The 17,713-nt window shown below is 41.4% G+C and overlaps 1 protein-coding gene across 1 annotated transcript in view; it reads right to left on the reverse strand.

Moving 5' to 3' along the window:
• Positions 1–15,982, reverse strand: part of PPP2CB (protein phosphatase 2 catalytic subunit beta) — a 35,166-nt gene extending 19,184 nt beyond the window's left edge. Inside the window, exon 1 of the mRNA XM_028087590.2 lies at positions 15,858–15,982. Within this exon, the coding sequence (XP_027943391.1) occupies positions 15,858–15,959 (102 nt within the window). The 5' untranslated portion in view covers positions 15,960–15,982. The remainder of the gene's footprint in view (positions 1–15,857) is intronic.
• Positions 15,983–17,713: the final 1,731 nt, after the last annotated feature.

The raw sequence follows: 17,713 nt of genomic DNA on the forward strand, positions 1-17,713 counted from the left end.
CACCAGAGATAAAGAGAGGAACAGGTAAACTCTCCAGCATCAACAGGCTGGCTTAGATGGGCTCAGCCAAACAAAATAAAAATTTCTGGGGGCGCCTGGGTGGCTCAGTCGTTAAGCGTCTGCCTTCAGCTCAGGTCATGATCCTGTGGTCCTGGGATTGAGCCCCACGTTGGGCTCCCTGCTCAGCAAGGAGCCTGCTTCTCCCTCTCCTCCCTGCTAGTGCTCTATCTCTGTCTCTCTCTCTCAAATAAATAATAAAATCTTTAAAAAAAAAAATTTCTGTATACAAAAAGATAAAGGAGAATCCTGGGAAAATATTTATAGCACACAAGATAACAGAAACATACTGACATCTATCATCTAAAGGTATTTGTAGAATAAAGTATAATATGTCTAAAAAAAATCACTGGCAGTCAATGTTAATATTAAGAGGTCACTTTTTTTTATTTTTGAAGATTTTATTTATTTGACAGAGAGACACAGCAGAGAGAGGGAACACAAGCAGGGGGAGTGGGAGAGGGAGAAGCAGACTTCCCGCCGAGCAGGAAACCTGAGCAGGGAGCCCGATGCGGGGCTCGATCCTAGGACCCTGGGATCATGACCTGAGCCGAAGGCAGATGCTTAATGACTGAGCCACCCAGGCGCCAAGAGGTCACATTTTTGAGAAACTATATGAGTATTTGGGATTATAAAGCTCTGATTTAGCCATCTTTGTTTTCATTGTTAAATGAAGAGGGCTTGTAGTTATTTTTATACTAATTGACTTAAAATGTAATTTAAAGTTGTATTTTCCAGGCACCAGAGTGGCTCAGTTGGTTAAGCGTCTGCCTTTGGCTCAGGTCATGATCTCAGGGTCCTGGGATCGAGCCCCATGTCAGGCTCTCTGCTCAGCAAGGAGTCTGCTTCTCCGTCTCACTCTCCCTCTGTGCTCTCTCGCTCTCAAATAAATAAAATCTTTAAAAAAATATTTATATTGGGGTGCCTGGGTGGTTCAGTCGTTAAGCGTCTGCCTTCAGCTCGGGTCGTGATCCCGGGGTCCTGGGATCGAGCCCCGCGTCGGGCTCCCTGCTCTGCAGGAAGCCTGCTTCTCCCTCTCCCGCTCCCCTTGCTTGTGTTCCCTCTCTCACTGTGTCTCTGTCAAAAAATAAATAAAATCTTAAAAAAAAAATTATATTTTCCTGTTATAACACCAAAAGTTATTTTTAAGTCTAGGTAAGGAGATTTTTGTAATATTGATGGTTTTAATAGTTCTAAGACTTGTAATATTGAGACTGTTGAACAAACTTTATTTTTTTGAAATTTCAGTTTTAATTGCCAATACAGTATCAATAATACAACCTACAAAAAGAAAAGCTCTTTTCCACTGGGTGTTATACTTAACTAATGAGTCACTGAACATTACATCAAAAAAACTATGTACTATACAGTGGCTAAATGAACATTAAAAAAAAAGCTCTTTTCAGTCCTTAAATTTTAAGAGTATAAAGGGGTCAGGAGACTAAAAAGCTTAAAAATTTCTGTATTAATGCCTCTGTTCTGTTGACCTACATGTAAGATAAAAGAGATCTTAATCTCAGGAAACAAACTGAGGGCTGCTGGAGTGGAGGGGGGTGGGAGGGATGGGGTGGCTGGGTGATGGACATTGGAGAGGGTATGTGCTATGGTGAGTGCTGTGAATTGTGAAAGACTGATGAATCACAGACCTGTACCCCCGAAACAAATAATACATTATATGTGAATTAAAAAAGTAATAAAAAAAAGATCATGTAAAGGGTAAGCAGGTTCACATTTCTACAAAGACATGTATCCTATTCACGTCAACTTGTTTTCAGTGACTACCAGTATCCTATTACAGTAATCCAAAGTACTGATGTTAGAATATGTAAAACAAATCACAATGAAAGTCTGCAAACATATGGTAGAAATCACAAAGTCTTTACCTCCAGATTCCTCTATGTCAATTGGATGTACCTAGCTTTTAATTTGAAGCGACTCTAAGCAGTAGGGACAATGGCAAGTTCTATTCTGAAAGAGCTGTTCTCTGCAGCATTCTAAAACATTTCTAGATACGATTTTGACTGTGGCTCCATGTGCTCCTAATTTCTGCAAAATTTCCAAGCTGGATTCTCCAGCTTTCCTTTTGATTCTAGGCTACCAAATAGTCTTCCATTTCTGCTTAAATTAGCCTACTAGACCTTCCCAAGACCTTCCCCAATGAACAACGTAGCCCGTATTTTTTTCTCTTTGCCTATGGTTTCGTCAGAATGAGATTATATGTATAAAAATCTTCCAGGAAATAGGGACTCTCCTCCTGGTTCAAATCTGTGTAACCTTAAGACATAAACTTTTCACTTTCTTCATTTAGACAAGGTATCTATTGGTCTGTAATTCTAAAGTATGCAGTCCTGGGGTGCCTGGCTGGCTCAGTTGGAGGAGCACGTGACTCTTGATCTTGGGGGTCGTGAGTTTGAGCCCAATGGTGGGTGTAGAGATTACGCAAATAAATTTTTAAAAATATGCAGTCTTACTTCCACATGTATAATCTGGAAACAGCTATTGTTTTCCAAACTGAAATTCTTTAAGGGTTGATTTTCAGCTGTGTGGCAAATACATTATTTTTATTTATTTACTACTATATTACTGAAATTATCCTTTTCTGTGGGGGGGGGGCAGAGAAGACAAACCGCAGCCTTATTTTTCTCACATTAACGAGAAGCCTGGAGGCAGGCATCCCTGGATTGGTGCATCTTCTCAAGGACCATCAGGACAGCATTCCTTCTGTCTTTCCACCTACCTTCCTTGTGACCCTCAGTAAACTGAACTGCCAACTCATGGTCACAAGAGGGTGGTACATCTCTAGTCACTGTATCTGGTACCCTATTTCAGCAAGAAAGCAGAAAGGACAAAAGACCACAGAGTACATGCCTGCCTAGTCTATCCATCTTCTAAAACTTTCCCAGAAGTCTCACTCAGCCACTCGGCAACATCTCACTGCCAGCCGAGGCGCGCTCCCTGCTGCGCTAGTGCATCACTGGCACGTGACCAGAATGAAGGTGGAGGGTAGAAGGTACATGCTGCAAGGTGTAATTCCAATTATAACTGATGGAGATTCTAAATTATTAGTCAGCTAACAGAGTCTGACAAATAGCTCAAAAATGTGTAACATCACAAATGAAACAACTTTTTACCAAGTTTACTCCATAAGACAGTTTCCCAATTTTGTTCAGGAAAAAAACAATCTACTGAATAGCACAAATCAGTATAAGGTTCAATTGGAGCTGATGTCTTCTATTTATTACTATTATTATTTTTTTTAAAATCAACACTCAAATGATGGTTCCAATTTTGAAAAGGAAATCTGCTTGATATGCAACCCCTATCATTTACTGCCTTAAATATAAAAATGAAAAGCACCAAAATACAAATATTCTCCAATTCAATGTTCTTTTAAGGATATATGGTTATCTTAAACCAGCACAGATTTTACAAAACTATATGGATGGGTTAAGACAGGATATAGAATGTGTGTATGTTTCACAGTAATATGCCCTGAGCTTCTAACTACATAGTAGTGAAGAAAGTACTTCTCAGACCACTGTGATATCCACCCCACCCCCCAAATTTTTATCTCCACTGTATAAATCCCCTGATGCTTTTAAACATTTAGTTTTTAACTTACACCCTTTCTTCAGATTCCTGGCTCACCAAGTGATCATATTATTGTAAGATCACTTTGGACTGCCTTCAGGGAAATGATGTGTTGGACTGGCAGAAGTATACACTTCACCTAATATTTAAAATTCTTTTTATTCTTTTTAAAGATTTCATTTGAGAGAGAGAATGAGAGAGAGAGAGCATGAGACGGGGGAGGGTCAGAGGGAGAAGCAGACTCCCTGCTGAGCTGGAAGCCCAATGTGGGACTCGATCTCCGGAGTCCAGGATCATGACCTGAGCCAAAGGCGGTTGCTTAACCAACTGAGCCACCCAGACACCCTAATATTTAAAATTCTTAATGTAAAAACCTTTGTGTGTCATGGGCCCCCCAAAACCTCCCCAGGTTTGGTGGTGATTTGCAAATAAGACCAACAGAACTCAATATAGAGTCATACTCATGGTTATGATTTATTTCAACATAAGGATACAAAGTAAAATCAGAAAAGGGAAAAGGCACAAGAAAGCAAAGTCCTGAGTAAATCAGGTGCAAGCTTCCAAGAATCCTCTCCCCAGGGAGCCTCACAGTGCACTGAATGCCTGTAGCAATGAGTTGTGACAAGAAGTATGAAATGCTGTCTACCATGGAAACTCATTAGAGACTTAGTGCCCAGGACTTGTAATTGGGAGCTGGTAACCTAAGTACCCTCTGCCTAGCATTTACCAAAGTGAGGAAAGCATGTGCTCAGCATAAATCATACTGTTTGCATAACAGTTTAGGCACAGTGAGTCATTCTTTTTTTAAATGTTTTATTTATTTATTCATGAGAGTCAGAGAGAGAGAGAGAGAGGCAGAGGCAGAGGGAGAAGCAGGCTCCCCGCCCAGCAGGGAGCCCGATGCGGGGCTCGATCCCAGGACCCCGGGATCATGACCTGAGCCGAAGGCAGACGCTTAACCATCTGAGCCACCCAGGCGCCCACAGTGAGTCATTCTTAAGAGGGGATGGTGGGAACCCTCCCCAAATTCAAGTTCCCAGACACTGTCCAAGGGTGACCTTGAAATGAGGCCTGCTATAGACAGTTGTCTCAGGACTGCTATGTCTTTTCTGTACACCTTGTGATTCTATATGGAACGGTCATGAGTGATTTTTAATGCTACTTAACACCCAAACTTTAATTATCTCTAGGATATAAGACCAAGTTTAAACCTGTAAAGTGAACGACTGTGGGGATGGTAAATGCCATGTGGCAGAAGCTGTTACTGTTGCACGCAATGCTGTATACCTATCCATTCAAACCTGTTTCCTTTCTCACCCATTTAAGACATATTCTTTCTTGCTGCTATGAACCAAATCTGTCTTAGGATGAGAACTGAGAAAAGAAAAATTTGGGAATGACACTCACATAAAATAGGATGAACGAACTATTTCCCCCTCTACCCATGTTTTAGGAATGCAGAATGTAAACTAAATTTCCTCTGTCCAACAGGTGACATTCTATTTTTGTGCTGCTGCCTATCACCAGAGCCATATTAATGAGAAGCTACTGAATTTGGTTTTGGCAGAGTCAGGATGCAAATTTTCTTTCCCTTCTATTTACACATAAATAATCTGCTCTAAAATATTATAGGTAGGGCGCCTGGGTGGCTCAGTTGGTTGAGCGACTGCCTTCGGCTCAGGTCATGATCCTGGAGTCCCGGGATCGAGTCCCGCATCGGGCTCCCTGCTCGGCGGGGGGTCTGCTTCTCCCTCTACCCTTCTTCCCTCTCGTGCTCTCTCTCATTCTCTCTCAAATAAATAAATAAAATCTTAAAAAAAATTATAGGTAAATTCACCTGAAGAAAGCCACAGAACAGACTGATCTTTGAAACAGGTGAGATTAAATGAAGTTAAAAATCCTACAGAGCTAAGTTAATATAAGTAGGGTGCCTTTCCTCCTATAGTTACAAGGTTCTTCCATAAATGACATTTGATCTATTTTTTTAAATTCAAGTACAGTTAACACACAGTACTATATTAGTTTTGCATGTACAAATAGGATGATTCAGCAGTTCTATACATCTCAGTGTTCAAGGTACTTGTACTCTCCTTTGATCTATTTCACCCATGTTCTCACCCCAGCGCTCTGGTAACTACCAATTTGTTCTCTGTATTGAAGAGTCTGTTTTTTTGTCTCATTTCTTCTTTGTTCATGTTTTGTTTCTGAAATTCCACCTATAAGTGAAATCACACGGTATTTGCTTCCATTTTAATAATGCTGTAATAAATATAAGGGTGCACAGATCTTGTTTAATTAGTGTTTCTGTTTTCTTTGGGTAAATACTCAGTAGTGGAATTACTGGATTGTATGATGATTCTATTCTTAATTTTCTGAGGAAACTCCACAGTTTTCCACAGTGGTTGCATCAATTTACATTCCCACCAGCAGTGCACAAAGATTCCTTTTTTCTCCACATCCTTGGCAACACTTGCTATTTCTTGTTTTTGACTTTAGCCATATAGTTACAAGGTTCTTCCATAAATGATAAATGAGAGCTTTTTTTTTTTTTCCAATGTAAGGAAGTGAACCTTTCCTTTCAGTTTAGCAACAGTCAAGTGTCTGGGGGTGCCTGGCTGGCTCAGTCCTTAAGCGTCTGCCTTCGGCTCAGGTCATGATCCCAGGGTCCTGGGATCAAGCCCTGCATCAGGCTCCTTGCTCGGCAGGAAGTCTGCTTCTCCCTCTCCCACTCCCCCTGCTTGTGTTCCCTCTCTTGCTGTGTCTCTCTCTGTCAAATAAATAAATAAAATCTTTAAAAAAACAAACAAACAAACAACAGTCAAGTGTCTGTATGCCAAGCAATTTCAAGCCTGGAAACATACATAACAATAAATCACATAATCTGTTGAAATAAAAAAAAGAATGAGGTATGTGCATGTACATAAGTCAAGATATACTGCTCAGGGAAAAGTTTTAGGATGTTATACCAATGATCCCATTTTAACAAAAACAATATACCAAAAACACCCCTCTCCCCAACACATGTCTTTTGCACATCAAGAACAAGGTGTGGGGGGGGGGGGCGCCTTGATGGCTCAGTCGTTAAGCATCTGCCTTCGGTTCTGGGATCATGCCCTGCATGGGGCTCCCTGCTCAGCAGGAAGCCTGCTTCTCTCTCTCCCACTACCCCTGCTTGTGTTCCCTCTCTCGCTGTGTCTCTTTCTGTCAAATAAATAAAATCTTTAAAAAAAAAAAAAGAACAAGGTGTGGAAAACCATGTTTGTCTCTGAGGTAGGAGGGCAGTGGATAGGGAAGGTGGGTGTTCTTTCCCCTACAGTTGTAAGATGTTTAAAAATTTTAAAAGTACGTATTACTTTTTAAATCTGAAAAAATAATTTTAAACTTCAAAAAAAAATTCCAGATGGCAATAACTTAATTATAAAAACAATCACAGAGCTATAACCATATAATGGAATTTTATTCAGCCATAAAAAGGAATGAAGTACTGATATATACTACAACATGGAAGATTCTTGAAAATTTTATGCCAAGTGAAAGAAGCCAGACATAAAGGACTACATATTGCATGATTTCATTTATATAAAATGTCTAAGAAAGCAGATTAGTGGTTGCCAAGGATGGGGGAGGGGAGAATGGGGAGTGACTGCTAATGGCAGAGTTTCTTTCCCAGGGTGAGGGAAATGTGTGAAATATTGTTGTAGCCCAATGGAGTTAGAACAAAATTATTCAGTGGACTTGAATCCTCCCAATCATTTCTCTTTAATATAGGCAGCTCTCACTTTGTATTAGTTCCTATATGCACGAATTTCGTCACCAAGGTTTAGTTAAACTGGGCCCCCAACAACGTGGTTCAAATTTAAGTTACCACAGTAATTTACTGTAATTAAAAATTACAAGTATACAAGTCACTACATAAACAAAAGGTGCAGCATCATAATCAATAACCAATCACATTACTTCTTTCAAAGTCTTTTAGGGATGGGTCATAGCATATTTGTTACTAGGTTTATACCCAGACAACAAAATGTATAGCTGCGTTGCCTCCTTACCTTTTAGCAATAAACTCATGTGACATTTTACAAAAATGGATACTCAAAAGGAGGATTTGGTCAACAATGATGAAACTGCAGCAAAGAAATGAAAAGTGGTAAAACTGGAAATGAAACTCAAATAAATATATAGGGGCACCTGGGTGGCTCAGCTGGTTAAGTGTCTGCCTTCACGTCAGGTCATGATCCCCAGGGTCCTGGGACGGAGCCCCGCATCGGGCTCCCTGCTCAGCGGGGAGCCTGCTTCTCCCTCTCCCACTCCCCCAGCTTGTGTTCCCTCTCTCGCTGTCTCTCTCTGTCAAATAAATAAATAAATAAATAAAATCCAAAAAAAAAAAAAAAAAGAAAAAGAAATATATAGAAGAAATGGCTGACTGCGGGATGTGGATACTGCTGCCCTTGGAGAGACTCTTGATATGTATCCAGGAAACAGACTTAGTGACATAAATAAGAAAACTTATTGACATATATGAGGAAAGTGGTTGTGGTGAAAAGAATGCAGATATCCCAGAGGAAGTGATGCTGGCAAAAATCTCAGCAAAGAAGCTCACAGAGACATCTTGCAACACTGAAAGCACAAAGGAGAAAATGTTGGAAGCTGATCCAAACTTAAGAAAAAAGGTAAATCAGAATCTTAGCATATTTCTCAAACCAGCATTTCTCAAAATGCAATATGGAACTTCTAGATAACAAGACTTGTGACGTCTTTAAAAATGCAGATTTTTGGACCTGCCAAGCCATAATCAGTCTCTGGGATGGAATTAAGGAACCTGAACTTTTTATTTCCTTTCCAAAGCTTAAGGAAAAGCTGGACCATTTTGACTATACAAAAATGCTAAAATGTCCAGTAGAAATTTTTAAAAAGGGAAAGAATATTTTAAACATTAAATGGCTAACTTTCTGCATTTTCAAAGAGTTTACAGAATCAAGAAAATGTTATGAAATTACAACAAAGAATATACAACTCAGAAGGAAAATAACCTCATATCCTACACACTATGATTCTGATAAATCTACCCATGTATTTTGGCATTATTTTTCACTTATTTATTAAAGTTCTTGTCACCTAAAATTTGTTATGGAGTAAAAATCTATGTAAAGAACCTTACTCACAGAGAGGTCTGGCATCTGCTCTTGCCTACTGGAAGGTGACTGCCAGGCCCCAGAATGTCCTGATTCACGTGAGTGTCTTTGCCTGGGGGCTCTGACCACTGGATAGTCTAAGAAGTTGATTTATGATGAGGGCTTTTGGTGACCCAGTGTCTGTTCTGCCTCTGAAGGAACTAGAGATTGAAGATATCAGGCCCTTCTGAACTCTGCCCTACATCTCTCCCCTTGGCTGATTTTAATCTGTATTCTTCCCCTGTAATCACGAATATAACAGCTTTCAGTGAGTTCTGCGAGGCCTTCCTGTGAATTATTGAACCTGGAAGAGCAGTTTTGGAACCCACTGAACATGCAGTCACACATGAGAGCAGTCTTGGGAACTGTGCCCTCTAATTCCTGCAATACCCTTTCAGATCACAAAAGTAAATCACCTTATGAATAACATGCAAGGCTTTCTCTGACCACTCTATTAAAAGAGCTTCCTAAACTCAAGCCCATCACTTCCCTATCCTCTGCTTTTTCCTCCTACCAAGAATCACTGTCTGGCATTCTACTAAATCTGTTTATCATCTGTCCCCTCTTCTGTTCACAGCTGAATTTCTGGCACTTTGAACAGCATCTGGCACATAGGAGTACAACTAAAATTTGTTGAATATATGGTGTAAAAACCCACAATGACAGCATTCATTCGCCACTCTTTTCTTTCTCATTTCCACAGAACAAGTGCCTCTCCTGCTTCTAAAGCAAAGACAAGACTGCACCAAGCCAATTCTGAGCCAATTCTCCTTATCCCTCCATAGGAAATCTTTCAAAGATAGAAGAAACTTTGTAACTACTTTCCTCTCTATGAAATGGAAAGAGCAAAATTAAAGGAGAGCCTACACACTACCTTGGCACATAAAAAAACTGCATGCTAAAAAGTCACTTCAAACAAAGTTTCACAGAAGACTACATGGGCAAGGGGCGCCTGGGTGGCTCAGGTGGTTGAGTATCTGACTCTCAGTTTCTGCTCAGGTCATGATCTCAGGGTCATGATCTTAGGGTGGTGAGATTGAGTCCCATGGGGGGCTCTGTAACCAGCGAGGAGTCTGCTTGAGATTGTCTCTCCCTGTGCACCTCCCTCCCCGGCTCCTGCTAAGAATAAAGAAATAAAATCTTAAAACAAACAAACAAACAAAACAAAAAAAACCCCGAATTGGTGAGGACACAATCTCACCTTCCCAATCCATTCTCAAAATAAAATGACTGTCTTTGTATAAAAGATTAGGGGCGCCTGGGTGGCTCAGTCAGTTAAAGCATCTGCCTTCGGTTCAGGTCATGATTCCAGGGTCCTGGGATCGAGTCCTGTATCAGGCTCCCTGCTCAGCGGGGAGTCTGCTTCTCCCTCTGCCTGCCACTCTCCCTGCTTGTGCTCTGACAAATAATTAAATAAAATCTAAAAAAAAATAAAATAAAACAGGGGTGCCTGGGTGGCTCAGTTGTTAAGCGTCTGCCTTCCGCTCAGGTCATGATCCCAGGGTCCTGGAATCGAGCCCCGCATCGGGCTCCCTGCTCACTGGGAAGCCTGCTTCTCCCTCTCCCACTCCCCCTGCTTGTGTTCCTGCTCTTGCTATCTCTGTCAAATAAAATAAAATCTTAAAAAAAAATAAAACATTATTTAGCAGATCTTCAATGGAATTTGCACACTTTCGTTGTACTATATCATAGTGCTATGTAGTGCAAGTCAGTTATCTCAGATTGCACCGCAACATTATCATTTAGTTCTTTTGCGAAAGTTATTTCAGTCAAAGGGCAGTCTGCAAGCAATAAACTGTCCCAGACTAGAAGAGACAGCAAACCAACTCTAAGCTTCAGCTTCCCCATTCCCTAGAAAAGTAACCAAATCTGTAATAAGTTGACCTCATTCCCTAGCTTAATATGATTATTAAAGAAATTTAGACTTGAAAAGTAATGTTATAGGAAGTATAGACAAGATTTAATCATTAGTAAAGGAATAGTGCGAAAGAAAAAAATATATATATTTTAAAGATATTTATTTGACAGAGAGAGAGACACAGCGAGAGCAGGGACAGAAGCAGGGGGAGTGGGAGAGGGAGAAGCAGGCTTCCCGCGGAGCAGGGAGCCCGACAAGGGGCTCGATCCCAGGACCCTGGGATCACAACCTGAGCCGAAGGCAGACGCTTAACGACTGAGCCACCCAAGCGCCCCTGAAAGAAAATATTTCTTTATGCAAGTTACTTTAAAGAACATTAGGTTTACATTTAACTTACATGAAGGAGAATTATAAGGAAATCAGTTCAAAATAATTCAAAATTCCTATTTAATCCAAAGTAAACTCAAACTCTCATACACAATAGATTACATCTATGATTTTAATGCCATTCTTCTTAGAAAGACTAACTTCAGAAAATAAATATAGTTTATATCGTCTAAAACACAGTGATTGTTTTGGCATTAATTTTATCTTCAAAGTCTGGTATTTGGTTTCCTTTTACCAAAGAAGGACTTCATTCACTAAGTCCCTCACAGTATTTATCCTGAAGAAAAGATGGCAAAGAAAAAATTTCTGCAGGTCTTCAAATTAGAAGGCATATGCTACAAAAAAACTACTCTATGTAGAAAAAATATATATAATGTAGACTCGTTTATATACAGATATTGTTTCACACATCACATATAAAGTCGAGAAATGAACTGATTTTTAAGTCTGCTCTAGTCATTAGCAGTTCATATTAGTCTAGTTTGCTTCAGTTTCTTTACCTGTCTGCTGAGAGTCTAGCTTAGATAAGTGTGGAAAATGACAATTGGTTCAGTCACCAGAATTGGGTTTTAACCTCATATTCCACTGTAATCAGGTCATTCTGTGTTATAGTAAGAAAGGAAGGAGCTACTTTCTACATCACTGCATTTTAGACTCTGTCAAATGAACCACCAAAGCTCAAGGGAAATTAAGATGAAGTACCAGTTAGGTTTTCTGGCTGCTAAGACCACTAATTTTTAGCTACAACCTGTCAAAAAAAAAAAAAAAAAAAGTAATCCAAGAGATTTTTCTCTATGCACAAAAATCATTTTTACTAGAATCTAGTTTTCATTAAGATGGTTTCAGGCGTTCAGGAATTTAAGCATGCTATTTCACAGTAATGAGGTAAGTAATATCCTAATGATATTTCTATTTTAAGGCTGAAGCCACAACCCAGAAACCTATCCATTAGTCTTACATAATATTTATGTATTTATATTAATACAAAGCCTCAAAATTTTTCTAAGTAGGCACTTTATAATCATCAGAATTAAGATCTTCGAGCACACAAACAGGCTAAATTTCCCTACCTACTTAAGAGTATCATTACTGAGGTTCTTCAGTATAAAATAAAGTTTATTAGGTAAAGAGCCTGAAAAGTTTCTCTTCTTCAAAGCTACCAAGAGTTAAATATAGTTCTAGTCACACAATGTCCTGAACGGTGCCAAACTGGCTCTCGAGGCACACTATCTTTTAAAATTACTGTACACACTGCTGTTACAGAAATGAATCACAGAAACAGTTTCTCTATATACATAAATCAAATTTGCAGTTAGCTTCAAAAACTGGACTGCTAATTTAAGAGCTAGTCCTCTCAGAAGATGTGCCTTACTATTTTATGTAAACAATTTTTTTCTGCACAGAAATTAACCTCGAAGGACAGGACATCCATACCCATATTTTTGTAGTTCTTCCCTATTTGGCATTAGGATGGATCTTATTTTTGCCACTACCTCAAAATAGGGCTTTTATCAGTACTACTTTGGTCTCAATTTCAGCTGACTCCTTCGGTTTTTAAGCAACCTGATTTAGAACAGGAATTTAATTGTTTTTAAAAAAGATTCTGTTTATTTACTTGACAGAGAGAGACAAAGAGAGAGAAGGAACACAAGCAGGGGGAGTGGGAGAGGGAGAAGCAGGCTTCCTGCTGAGCAGGGGAGCCTGATGTGGGGCTCAATCCCAGGACCCTGGGATCATGACGTGAGCCGAAGGCAGACGCTTAACGACTGAGCCACCCAGGCGCCCCAAACAGGAATTTAATTTTGAGGGGAAAAATCACCACCATCTAATGCAACTTCCTATAGAGTAATATTTTCAGTAGACTCCACAAAATTCATGTTATTAGAAAAAAACAAAACCAAAAACCAACCCGGTCACAAAGAATTAAACAAAAAGAGGATTTGTGTAACTAGGTTTAACATTTTATTTTTCTTTTATATTCTTTCTATAAGCCTACCATTCTTGACCTGGAAAGGGAGAAGAAGCATTAAGGAGAGAAGGCAAGGAGTTTAAAGTTACTTCACAAAATTGCTACTAGTCCTAGTACTTTGTGCTTCATATAACAGGGATCACATGAAATACTGCAACTGTATTTTTCAGGGTTCTACAACCACTATATATAAAACCTCTTTTGAAGTACATTCTCCACAGAGAAGTCATGTCAACACATCTATTTACTTTGCATCTTTTCCCAAAAGAAAATGAGATGACAGATTTAAAACAAGATAAAACAGCTATCTTTATGTGGCTTTTCCTAGAATAGTTTATTGCTTAATGTACTTTACACAGATAGTATTTTAATATTCACAAGCATCCTAGGAGATAGGCAAATAATGTTACACTTACCTTACAAAAAAGGAATCAGAGGTGAAAGAGACTGGGTGGAGCCAGATACACAGAATACCAGAGTTTACAGTAAGTAAACATTACACTTGTCAGGAAAAAGAATGTTAGAGATAGAGATATAAAATGGAACCAAAGACTAAGGTTAGATGATAGAATATATATGCCACCAAGGAACGCCACAGTGGCTAGAGGACGATTGTAAAACCAAGCTCTGCTCAAAAGGGTAGAGAGAAAGGAATACTACACTTCTGCATTCCACTGGCAACAAGGGGTAGAGGCCAAAGCTAAATGATTGGGGATTTTCACTTATAAATTCATGTTTAGGAGTGCCTGGGTGGTCAGTTGGTTAAGCATCTGGCTCTTGGTTATGGCTCAGGTCGTGATCTCGTGATCTTGGGGTGGTGGGGTGGAGCCCTGCATTGGGTTCTGCACTGAGTCCCTCTCCCTCTGCCCCTCCCCGCTGCGAGTGCTCGCTCTCTCTCAAATACTTTAAAAAAATAAAAGTTCAGGTTTAGTGGATAAGTACAATTTTTTTTTAAGTGAGGAACATATAAGCTTAAATATAGACCTAAAAGGTCCTAGGGATTGGTAGTCCAATTTATTTAAGAGCTGAAGTACAAACAATCTCTCTTGACAAATACAAAAAGCTTCCTCAAGATTTAAGTGTGATTGAGGGGCGCCTGCCTGGCTCAGTTGGAGGAACATCTCACTCTTGATCTCAGGCTTGTGAGTTTGAGCCCCACGTTAGGGGCAGAGATTAGTTAAATGAATAAAACTTAAAAAAAAAACACAAAAAACAAACAAACAAAAAGACTTAAGTGTGATTGAGTAGCAGTACAATATTCTTCTCCAGGAATATATCTTAAAATTATCAGAGAGTCAAAGGGAAAAATTGATTCAACACGAACTTTGTCCATAACTTCAAGTCTGTATCTAATGTCCATAGCAGGGTTAACAGACTCAACTAATTTCAAAACTAGGTATTTCAAAATTTAATGCTGACACTAGACCCTGAGAGAGCAATTTAAAATGTAAATTTTAAGACTCATGAAATTATAGGTTATCAAACAAGAAAACTGAATGTCGACTTGAAGCTGTAAGTAATGTTTGTTCCAGAAATAAAAAAAATACTATTAGCTTGGCAGTTCTATTTACAGAAATTCTGTGTTAATAAAGAGTTATTTAATATATAAAGGTCTTAGATAACATACTTGTTAAAAACACTATTCTAACTTAATATTAGCTATTATTCCTCCATCCCTAAATTGCATAATTTTAAGAGTGCCCTATTATTTCCTTCTCCAATGTATTTCTGAGGCATTCTGAGTTCCGAACACAAACTATCAAAAAGGTCTTAAAGATTATGCCTTAAAAATACAAACAAACCCAACATTAAGAATAAGGTTGTTACTCTTTCATATAGCACCTTTCCACATAAAAATGTGACATTTAGTCCAGATTATAAAAATTGAATGAGAAAAATTCTAGACTTTAAAGATAAAGAGTGTGAAATAATTCCAGCGGTTAAGAAAACAATGGATACAGAATTCAGAAAGTGGCCCAAGATCACCCGATCAAGAACGACTGTAAGCAGTTAACCACCTGCATATTTTATTACTCTGGTATAGGAAAACAACCACCAAAATCCCCAAACACTTTACATACAACAGAAATAGAAATAACTTTCTGAAATGGGCTACAGAAACAGTAATCACTGTCGTCAAACTTAAGACACACTGTTTCGTTTTTGACAATCAACATAAGCTTCCAAGAGTCAGTGCGAAGACTAGTCACCGTCTATTTAAACAAAGTCAACCTCTATTTAAAAACCAGTCTGCCATTACACCCACCTCTCTAAAAACAAACGCCTGACACATTCCAAGTTAGTGATTTTTGAAGGGCCCGATTCACTTGAGAAAAACCCTACATCTATTAACAAGTTCATTAGCACTAACATCATCCAGGTTAACTTTCGGTGCATTTTCAAATAAAAGATTGCATTATGTTAATCTGCCGGCATTCTAAAGCGCCGAGATCGCCAGTCCTCGTGTGAAACGTTAGGGTCAGTAATCCCCAGGAGAGCGTCGGTGACCCCAATAAAATCTAGGGCGTGGATTCCTGGTGCCACGTTTCCCCTCCCGTCTACACGGGCCCCTGAGGCCAGTGAAGTGAGCTTCCAGACGGGGCCGCGGGGTGGGTCCCCAGGGGAGGCAGAGGAGCCCGGTCCTGGAATGGCCCGTCCCGCCGCCCAGGTGGGCGTCCCGGGAAGGAGACACAGCCCCGCGGGGCCCCGGACCGGCTACGCCGAGCACAGCGCGAACAGGCCGGGGAGGGGAGGGGAGCGGAGGGACCGCCGCGGACGCCCCCAGCGGGCCCAGCGCTCCCGCATTTCTCCTCTTTTCTCTTACCTTTTCGCACAGCGTCCGCACTTGGTTCTCGTTAAGCTGTTTACACTCGTTCAGCTGCTCGACCCACTGGTCCAGCTCCTTGGTGAACGCCTTGTCGTCCATGGCGGCCCGATCCCCTTGCCCGCCGCCTCCCTCCCCCCTCCCCGCCCCTTCCCACCCCCGCCCCGGGCGCCGCTCCCCTCTCCCGCCGCCGCCGCGGCCGCCAGCTCCCAGCGGGAGAGGAGGGAGCGGGGGAGCGCGGCTGCGGGCCCCTCGCCCCGCCCAAGGCCAGCGGGCGGCTCCCGGCGCGCGGCCTCCAGAAGACCCTCGCCCGCCCGGCTGCGCGCCCTGGGAGTCGGTGAAGGGCGCGGAGAGGTTGGCGGCGGTGCGGCGCGGGTCTTCGGCGCAGCACCTGCCGGACGCTAACCACCCACCGCCGCCGCCTCCCGCGCGCCGGCCTCTCCCGGCTCTCTCGCCCCTTCTCTCGCTCTTTCTCTCCCCTCCCTCTGGGTTTCCGTCATCGCCTGAGCATTTCCGCCGGGAACAAGCGAGCAGGCGGCGCCGCCGGGGCTGGGACGCGAGGAAGGATGCAGCGTCCCCGTGTGGCTCGGCGGATAAACGGCCCCGGGGGAGGGCGCCGGGGGTGGCTCCGTTTTTCCCCTCCTCCCTTCTCTATCCTCCTTCCCAACTTGGGGTCGGGACTAATATCTCCTGGTCCTTCCTTCACATCCTTTTCTCTGGGAACTTAGACCCACCTTGGTCTCCTGCAGTGCTATTTCAGCGCTCTGGAGAGGAATTGGCAACGTTGTCTCCCCAGAGTCTAGCACTCCTCCGTAGCAAGCCTTCAATAATACTGTTTATTTGGTGTATGAATTCTTTCTAGGCTTATCTCTGCCACTAACTAGCTGTGGACCCTAACATCTTGAAGCCTCCATTTCTTTTTCTTTCTTTCGTTCGTTCTTTCTTTCTTTCGTTCTTTCTTTTTTAAGATTTTATTTATTTGAGAAAGAGCAAGCGCTAGTGGGGGGAGGGGCAGAGGGAGAAGGACAAACAGACCCCGCGCCAGAGGGGAGCCTGAAGCCGGCCGGATCCCAGGACCCCGAGATCATGACCCCAGCCGAAGTCCCTTAGCCGACTGAACCCTCCCAGGCGCCCCTCTTTCATGATTTTTCTGTATAACAATCTGTGTCCCTTCCAGCTCCAGTATTCTTTGCTGCATTTTCTGCGGTGTTTACTGAGTTCCAATGATTTGTACACTCAACAAATATTTATTGAGCAACTGCTAACTGCCACGTCCCTTGTAGAGCAGATGCTAAGCACATACTACTGCCGCTCAACGCAGGTGAGAGGCAACATCCTCTGTCAGAAGGCAGGTCGTCTGATCTTGGCTTTGCCAGCTTCATAGCTGTGTCCTTGGGCAATCACTAAATCTCCCCCAACCTCAGATTCCTCATCTATTAAAAGGGCTCAGTAAGGCCTACCTTTTCAGGTTATGAAGAAACATTTTACAAGTGCCTATCCAATAGGACAGTATGAGAACAACATAGTAAATGCCTTATGCCTCTGGGCAACAGTTACAGAAAGCTTTAGGAAGGTGGCATTTGAACTGAATTTTGAACCTTCTTCCCAGGCAAAACCTTGAAACTGCCTGAAGAGGAAAAAAAGTTGCAAGGATTTTTTTTTTTTTTTTTGTAAAGAACACATCTGTTAAATATTATGGTCTGAAAAGCTACTTCTATCAATAGAAATAGGTCATGTGGCTAGAAATGAGGCTGGAAGACATCCTGATATCAAGTGACTTGTAAATAGTACCAAACCAAGTGAAGGACAAACCATGAAAAGGTGATGAAGAGAAGGAGCACCTATATCATTTCAAT

The sequence above is a fragment of the Eumetopias jubatus genome, unplaced genomic scaffold (assembly GCF_037043125.1).
Source record: "Eumetopias jubatus isolate StellerSeaLion01/CBP00866 unplaced genomic scaffold, mEumJub1_p1.0 scaffold_2, whole genome shotgun sequence".
NCBI lineage: Eukaryota > Metazoa > Chordata > Mammalia > Carnivora > Otariidae > Eumetopias > Eumetopias jubatus.